Genomic DNA, 9,085 nt, shown 5'->3' with positions numbered 1-9,085 from the left:
TAATCTATAATGTGTACAAACGCAGTGTGCCTCCCACAGGGTTATTATGGATAGGAAATGAGTTTGTAAACGTAAAGGTCTTGGAACAGTGCCTGGCGCATAATAAGCATTCAATAAATGCCAGTTATGATTATTACGGATATCATTAGTGCGGGCAAGTGTAAGTTACAGAGAATTAGTAGACTTTGGTAATCAGTCGCCTGAGCGCTGGGGTCTGGTTAGACGTGTGCCAAGAAAGAGTCAGGGTCACCATGGACGAGTCCTGAGTTATCGCCCCTCCCAAAGGCTTCTGGAGAAAACGGCCCAACTCGTACACAGAGCTAAGGCTCTTCCCCTCCGGGGAAGTTTTTCCAGCCACCAGACTCCGTGAGACTTGAAGTGACGGAGGTACAGTTGCAGGAAAAGAGATGTGGAAAGAGGAAGCCGCCCGAGGGAAAATAAAGTCTCTAAGCAGCTCCGCCTGGAGTCACTAAAATCTTTGAAGACTTGATAAAAGACACAAAAAAAGCCCCACCTTCCCAGAACTAGAGGAAACCCCTTTGAAGCTTATATTAGAAGATCTTTGGAAAGTACTGCATTACACAGAGAAACAAAGGAATCTATCATCCCAAAATACAGTAGAGGAGGAAATACATTTTTTCTCCCCCATCCGAAAATATTTCAACAAATCCATGGATGCTTGATGTACTTGGGGGGGGGGGTGTCTTTCCTGGGATCTAGGCGTCCAGGTTCCTGAACTGAGGCTGACACGCCATTTTAGATCCCTTCCCTGGGGTCTCTGCTAGAGCCACAATTCCCAGCAGGATAATTTTCCCTAAAAGACTTACACTTGTCCGCTCTGAAGGTCACACAGGCTCGGGGAGGTCCCTGTGCTCTGCCCTGTCACAGTGCAGCAGATCTGAGCTCAGTGTCAAGCTGTATGTCCAAGCTCCTAAGCAGGGACCCGGCCCAGGCTGCGAGGTTTGTGGATTTCGGCCTTAGACGTGCACACCTGAGTAGAATCAGATAAGAGGGTGGCCTTGCGCCCAGCGAAGCTTGACTCTGAGAGGACGGTACTCAGGCCAGGGCCAGCATGGTGTCAGCGCGGCGTGCTGTGAGATGGGCAGCCCAGCCTTTCATCTCCTCCGTGGGTATGAGCCCTGTTGTCACGCCCATCCCCCGGGCCCGGCTCCCACCAGGGGCCTGGGTACCACCTGCTCCTGGTATCCGAGCACAGGTCAGAAGCCAGCACTCCCAGGGAGGGCTCATGTGCCCGGGGAATTACACAGTCTACCTGCCAGAGATTCGATCAGGATTAAAATGCGCCAGTCCCGGCCGCAGCCTCAAAGGGGAAGGATGTCATGAATGGTCAGCCCAAGGGGAGTACGCGTGCAAAGGGGGAGGAGTGATGGTTTAGGGCAGTGGCTATCAACCCGAGCTGCCCATCACAATCACCCCGGGAGTAAAAAACAGAGATGCCCCGGCCCCCCAGACCTTCTGAATCAGAATCATGGGGAGGCAGAATCTGCGTGTCTCCCTGAGGTTGACAGAGTTACCCAGGTGATTCTCACGTGCCATCTATGTTTATGTCACATACTGAAACTTGAAAGAAAGTAGGTGTAATCAACGGTCACCTCTGTTGCCACGGATACTCTGCAAGTGACTCGGCTCAGTTGTGCGCCATCTGGAGACTGTCCTGAGTTACCGTCCGGCCTCTGATTTGGTGTCTCGACTCAGGGGCCCAAGTGCGTGCCTTCTCGCACTTTCGCGTGCATCAACGTCCCCTGGGGATCTTGTTAAAATGCAGACTGATTCGGCAGGGCAGGGCCTGAGATTTCGCATTCCTAACAAGCTCCCAAGGGATGGTGATGCTGAGAAACGGTTTAAGAAACAAGACTCCAGGGCGGAACGGGTTGGTGAGCACAGGTGTGACCCTCATCTTGCCCTTGTCCCCCAGTCCCATCCCCGGGCTTCTGGGTAACGCAGCCACCCTGCTGACTGTGAGGTTGGTCCCTGGGAGGCCTGGGGAGAACGCGTCTGGCTCAGGATGTGCTTGTATTCCTGACAGCCCTTGACCCTGCTCATCCCTCCTTCCGGAAACTATTCTGTCTGCTCCCATGATACCCCCTCTCCCGGTTCTCCTCCTCCGTGCTGGCCTCCTCCTCTCAGGTGTGTTTTGGGGCTTCATTCTCCTCTGCCCACCAGGAAATGTCAGAGCTCCTCACGCCTAGACCGCTTCTACTTTCACTCTATAGTCGCATCCACATCTTCGGGCGTCACCCGTTTCCAAGGGGCTCACGATCTGTGCCTTCAAACCCGACCTCTCTCCTGAGCTACCTACACCCGCAGATCCAACAGCCCGCGTGACCTCTCAACTTAGATGTCTCAGAAGCACTTGCAGACTCACCAGCTGAAAAGCAAGCTCGTAATCTTTTCCCCTAACCTGACCTTTCTCAGCGGACTCTGCCTCGTACATAAATGACGCTCATCCGTCCAGGAATGAAAGCCAGAAACCTAGCAGTCATCTGTTAACAGCTTCCTATTGCTGTGTGAGAAACCAGCCCCGGACTGAAAATGATAAAGTAGGCATTTGTTTTGCTCACGACTCTGCCGTTTGGATGGGGCTGGGCAGGGACGCTTGTCCTTGCTCTAGGCGGCATCACCCGGGATGACTTCCCGGGGTTGGAAGACCCACTTCCAGGATGGTCCACTGGCTGGCAAGCTGATGCTAACTCTGGCTCCTCTCTCTCTGGGCCCCTCTACAGGGAGGCACAGCCTCTAACTGGCCCGGTGTGCCTGTTTTGCCCCTTCTATCTGTCCTCTACACTGGAGCCAGAACAATCTTTTAAAATAAAATGATGACCATGTCAACTACCCCTACTTAAAGCTCTGCAGGGGTTTCCCACCTACTGCCAGACTCAAATCGTGAGGGTAGGTTCTCCTAATTAGGTTAGATTTAAGTTCTATAGACCCCTGGAATGTTCACCAAACCCCAGCATGTCAGCACTCCGACTGATCCCCGAGACTGCCTCCTATACCTTGGACGGTCCAAAAATTTCTGTCATATCCCGTGTTTACTCCTCGGTTTGGAAACGTATTCATCACTGGCTTTACCTGTAGTATCCACACCTTCCTTTTTTTTTTTTTTTTTCCTGTCTAATCTTCAAAGGCCACAAGTCCCTTTCCTCCATTAAAGCCTTCTCAGGTCACTTTGGGCCCCACTGATGTCTTCCTAATAGGAATTTATCGTCTGACCGTCACAAAGTACGCCTGGTTTTCCACAATCCACTATAACTTTCTGGTCCACTTTTCCTCTCCAACTCTTTTCACTGAGCCCTCTCCTCACCTCTGAGACTCCCTTTGGCCTGACTTGGGCTTCCATCCTACCAAGCATTCTTAGCTGTTACTGACCTGGGAAATTCCACACTGCAGTCCTGTCCTCGGTGATGAAGGCTCTTCTGCCTGCTCCTCTCCTTTTCAGTACTCCCCTCCTCTCCCCTCAAAATCAAAAGTGCCCTTCGAGGCCGACAACTTCCACAAAACAAAGCTTCTTCCCAACCAGCAGCTGACCTCTCACCCCTCCCAGTCTCCTTGCGCCCATTTCCGGGCACTCGTTCTCTTCCCTAAGATGGCCGCCACGGAGCACAAGAAAGGCGGCTGGCGTCCCGGCCATGCGGGGCCACCATCGTGCTGGGGTGGGGGTGGGGGGTCAGAATAGGTTGGGCCCGAGGAAGGGGGCCCTTGAGGAGGATGAAGGGCCGGAGAGGGGGACCCCCGGATGTGGCGGGCCCACGAGGCTCACCACTGAGCTCCCAGCCTCTGGCTCTAGCCAGCACCCACCTGCCTGGCACAGGAAGTGGGGGCCTCATCCCCCGGCATCAGCGGCCGGAAGTGATTGTGGCTGGTGCCCAGATGTGGGGTGAGGGCATCTCTGTCTCCACCGAGCGCTTAGATGGGCTCTTTTTCCGACGTGGCAGAGCTTATGAACCGTACTACTGTTGAAAATAAGTAGGCCACTTGGCCCTTTGATGCTCACCACCAGGTTCCTTGGACTGAAACCAGTCGTTATAGCGCAAGCCGTGATGACAAAAGTTGTGTTGAGGGGGTTGCTGTCTACCAAACCAGGAACCTAGGACAAGAGATTGGCTGAGAGCACATGGCAGTGCCTTCCTTGCCCATGAAGACTGGGATAAAGATTTGTGGGAACAGGTCAACGCCCATTTGGGCATAGCCAACTACTTTAGCCACAACAGCCCCACAAACAGCATAGTTATGGAATGTAAGACTAACCTGGCTTTAAGCATGCACCTTTCCAAGTCTGCTGTATGCTCTGCCGTGGAAAACCGATGGCAATGCGCGATAACCGAGTATATTATTCACGTGCTAGACTCTAGATAATGCTTGCCTTTCCCCACTAGCAGGGGGTTCTTCATTTTTCTCCTTATCTAATTGTAGAAAGATAAACTGGTTTTCAAACTAATTAGTGCTCTTTTTTCCCCTCCCCCGTTTGAGTCTTCACTTCTTTGATGCAAAAAAGAACTGTATCAATTTAGCCATCAAGGCAGATAGCAAGAAAACCCACACACAATAAAACCCCTCAAATTGTCGTCATGGCCTTTTAGACTTGGGCCCCGTTCCACATTTCTGGCCACAAGGCGTTATAGGACAGCCCAGAATTGCATTGTAGGACAGTCTTGAGGGGACAAGGGGAGGCAACCTGGCTGAAAGAGGACAGATCGTGGAATTTGTCCTAAACGGCTTCTTTTACTTTCTGGAATGTGCCCCACCTTCTCCATGCCCTGACCTCTGTGCAATGCTCTTCCCCCACCCCCATCTCTTCTCCAATTTTCTTGTGGTTCACTCCTGCTCATCCTCTAATGTCAGCTCAAGAGGCTCTCCCTTAGGAGCACCTCTTCTCATCCCCAAATTTTGTTATATCCTGTCGCTGAATGTGTAATACTTGTTTTCCATGGCGGTTTCACATTTGCCTCTGGGATTCTTCATTCCAGTTCGACTCACCCAGAAGATTGAGTGCCGGGAGAGCGGTGACCCTGCCTGCCCCTGCTTGTCATTTTCTCCCCAAAGTCTAGCACAGTGCCTGCAACATGCGTGCCCCGCAGCCATTTGCTGTGTTAATGAATGAGAACCTACCCTTTGGAGCCTCACTAGGCAGCAAGCTGGTTTGCGTATAGTTATCTCCTGTCCTGCCTTTCTTTCTTTCCCTCTTTCTCTAGGCAGTCCCAGCTTCTCTCCAAGTCTTCACTGTCTAATCTCATCTGCTTCCATCAAAAGTCACCCATTCTAGGGACGCCTGGGTGGCTCAGTGGGTTAAGCGTCCGACTCTTGGTTTGGGGTCGGGTCGTGATCTCATGGTTCGTGAGTTTGAGCCCCACATCGGGCTTTGTGCTAACAACCCAGAGCCTGCTTGGGATTCTCTCTCTTCTCTCTCTGCCCCTCCCCCGCTAGCATTTTTTCTCCCCTCCCCCTCCCCCGGCAACAAAATAAACTTAAAAAAAATAATAAAAGCACTTAAAAAAAAAAGTTACCCATCCCGAGTGCCTTCCCAGGGTCTGATGGATAAGAGGGACTAATTAAGGAGATGGGTCGGTCCTGCGGGTGAGAGGAAGAGAGTCGCCCAGTGTGTCCCCCCTCCTCCCCAGACAGGACTTGCATTCAGCAGCTTCAGTGTCGCCCCTCAGTGGTAGGGATTTCAGTATTGAGAAAGCTGGTGGCAGACATATTCCACCTGGAGGCTCTTATAGAGGGTGTTGCCCCTCAAACTCCTCCGTGTTGGCAGAGCCCAGGTCTTACCCACCCCCCCCCCACCCCCCACCCCCACCCCGCCCCACCCCCCACCTGCTGGGCTTGTCTCTGTTCCCAGCTAGCCCTGTCCCTGGAGCAGCCCTCCCTGCCCCAGCACCAGCTGTCACACTTGGAGCCCTCCTCCTTCCTGAGGTGCCTCCCTCCCCTGGGCCACCCGGTGGCCTTTGGGCTGCTTCCTCGTTTTCTGCCCTGGTGAGTCAGGGATGCCCTAAACACCTGGCACGGGCAGGACACAGTCACAGACAGGGGCTCCCACGTAGGGACTTGTCTCTCCGCACACATGGAAGCAGCTGACACTCGCTGTGAGCACGGCTAGTCCCATAGGACCTGATCCCACCCTTCCTTCCCCCCCCCCCCCCCCCAGGCGGGAGTCTTGCTTTTTCTGGCTGCTTCTTCTGCGTTCTTACACATACAAGTTCAGCATAGTGAATTGACTCCTTCGGGGCGGGGCAATTCCAAGTCCCGCCTCCTCAAGGAGCCTTTCTGTTACAATCCTTCTTGGGGTGGTAACACTGCCCCGCCCGTCCCTCCCCCTACACTTGACTCCCTTGACACTTGCACTTAATTAGGCTCCATTAGGCTGCCGGCTGGCAGGGACCTTTGACTCCTTCCTGTGCAGGGACTGTGCCCCAGGCCACTTGTTTTTAAGTTTATTTATTTTGCACGAGAGAGAGAGAGAGCGAGAGAGAGAGAGAGAGAGAGAGAGAGTCAGTGGGGAAGGGCAGCGAGAGGGAGGGAGGGAGAGAATCCCAAGTAGGCTCTGAGCCGTCAGCACCGAGCCTAACGCAGGGGCCCGTGACCCCAAGCCCAAGTAGGATGCTTAACCGACCGAGTCGCCCTGGCGCCCCAGTCCACAAGGTCTCATGAGCACCCAGCTCTGTAGAAACCTTGGTGGGGGGGGGGGGGGAGCTGGCAGGCAGTGGCGACAAGAGAAACGGGAGACACCCTGCCAGCAGGAGCGTGCCATCTGACTGCACGCACCAGCCGTCAGAACGTGAAGATTGTGTGTGCACGAGAAGCGTGCCGCCTGAAGCAGGTCTGGACAAGCCTGCGAGCAGGCGGGGGCTGGGACGGTCCCGGTGGTTTCTGGAGGAGGTCCCAGTGGTTTCTGCTCACTTCCCCAGCGCCTGGCCCTGAAGTAGGACCCTGGCAAAATTCATGGACTCGATTAGAAGTTACGGATCCCTACACGTCCAGGCTGACAAATGCTAAGTTCTAAGCACCGTGGCCACCGGTGGAGGCAGCACAGATCCCACCCCCCCCAACCCCCCCAGGCCCTGTGAGCTGCCCCTCCCCCTCCAGGGGACTAACACTTCCTCGAGGCCAGAGCCAGCGCCTTGCCCTGGGGCGGGTGGGGTCACCTCTGGCCTCAGGGCACCTCCTCCTTAACCGTGTGGTTTCTCAGAGCAGATGGATTTTCCTAAGTGAAAGCCTCACTGCCAGTTCCCCAGGGGTTCCAATAATGCGCTGCGTTTGCCTCCAGCGGCCAGTTCCATCAAACATTTCATTATCCTCCTTGGATGTATTACTTTCCGGTGAGCTCTCAGGAGACAGTTTATTATCTTCTTAACAAACCTTAATTATTTACAAGCAGTCATCAGGGCTTCAGGCTGGGTCTCCGACCCCACCCTTTTAGGGAGGTTCAATGGACCTCTCTCCTTTCCAACTGGGGCGTCTTCCCCTCTGCGGGGGGGGGGGGCTCTTTTGGTCCTTTATTTGATTTTTTGGCATGTTTCTAGCAATCGGTAAGACAGGTTCTCCAGCAAGTTTCTCTGGGTGTGAATCCCACCCATCTTTCAAGCTCAGATTCTCTACAACTCGTTTATTTGCTGTGGAAGAGTGCTTGCTTGAGCACCTCCTCGGTGGGGCCCTTTGTTGAGCCCTGGGGACGCAAAGATGAGGAAAACAGAGTAGCAGAGGGGGAAGACGTGACGATCTAGAATGCTGGTATAGTTCTTGCCCCTGTGCCAGGGTAGAGGACATGCATGCTGACTACGGTAAGCCATGCAATCCCCCCCAACAACCTTGAGTTAGGTAATACTGTTGTCCTCGTTTCATAGCTGGGAAAACGGAGGCACCGAAAAGTTAATTAAGTTGGTTAAGGTCACACAGAAAAAGAGGGGTGCCGAGGCGGCTCTGTCGGTTAGGTGTCCACCTTTGGCTCAGGTCATGATCTTTCGGTTCGTGGGTTCGAGCCCCGCGTCGGGCTCTGTGCTGACAGCTCGGAGCCTGGAGCCTGCTTCAGAGTCTGTCTCCCTCTCTCTCTCTGCCCCTCCCCGCTCACGCTCTGTCTCTCTCTCTTTCAAAAATAAATAAACATTAAAAAAAAAAAACTTTTTTAAAGAAAGAGGATGGCAGCCTGGGCAGTTTGGCTCCCGCATTTGGGCCCTTGGCCACTCTGCCACTTGTGTTATAAACTTTCATGAGACAGAAGTGCTAAGAGGCAGGTACTGCTGGGTAGCAGGTGGCACAAAGGAGAGAGGCATCCACTCTGCTTGGGAGAGCCTGGAACTTTCCTCTAGGACAGTGGACCCACTCTAAACTTCTTCCTGAGCAAACTATGGCACCAGGAGATTCTGATTCCTTCCAAGAGGTGAAAGCACTCGCTCTCCCACTTTGTCTGTCCTTGGAGAGGTTAACACAACACTGACCATTTTTAACCCCTTGTGGGGAATTAGCTGAGTCAGTTGGATACTCTTCACAAATAGAAGGGCTCGGCCTTGAGGAGAACCTTGAGGGGGGTGAGGGTGAAAGAGAACCCTTTGAGCATGAGGCAGGCCGCTCTCGGGCAGCAGCAGGAAGGGGGGGCGGCAGCTGTTCGGGGCAGGGTGGGTTCTGGGCAGATAGAAAGGAGATACTGGATAATTGGAAGGCTCTAGAGATGAACTTCTCTACTTCTTACTTTTGTCATCACAGATTAGATGTCCCGTCTGACACTTTTGTCTCACTCGCTGAGTAGGGATGCAAAGATCCCATAGAAGAGGAAAACAAAGGCTGCAGTATTAAAAAAAACATTGTTTAGGGGCGCCTGGGTGGCGCAGTCGGTTAGGCGTCCGACTTCAGCCAGGTCACGATCTCGAGGTCCGGGAGTTCGAGCCCCGCGTCGGGCTCTGGGCTGATGGCTCAGAGCCTGGAGCCTGTTTCCGATTCTGTGTCTCCCTCTCTCTCTGCCCCTCCCCCGTTCATGCTCTGTCTCTCTCTGTCCCAAAAATAAATAAACGTTGAAAAAAAAATTTTTAAAAAAACATTGTTTAAATCATGAAACATATATTTTTAAAAAGGC

At 53.2% G+C, this 9,085-nt stretch overlaps 1 protein-coding gene across 1 annotated transcript in view; it reads left to right on the top strand.

Annotated features, from left to right (window-relative positions):
* Positions 1-3,729: 3,729 nt before the first annotated feature.
* GPA33 (glycoprotein A33) overlaps positions 3,730-9,085 on the top strand; it is a 31,817-nt gene continuing 26,461 nt past the window's right edge. The window contains exon 1 of the mRNA XM_043569098.1: positions 3,730-3,898. Coding sequence (XP_043425033.1) covers positions 3,730-3,898 — 169 coding nt within the window. The remainder of the gene's footprint in view (positions 3,899-9,085) is intronic.

This window comes from Prionailurus bengalensis, chromosome E4 (assembly GCF_016509475.1).
Source record: "Prionailurus bengalensis isolate Pbe53 chromosome E4, Fcat_Pben_1.1_paternal_pri, whole genome shotgun sequence".
Taxonomy (NCBI): Eukaryota; Metazoa; Chordata; class Mammalia; order Carnivora; family Felidae; genus Prionailurus; species Prionailurus bengalensis.
The sequence above is the reverse complement of the archived record's forward strand: the minus strand, read 5'-3'. Positions and strand labels throughout refer to the sequence as shown.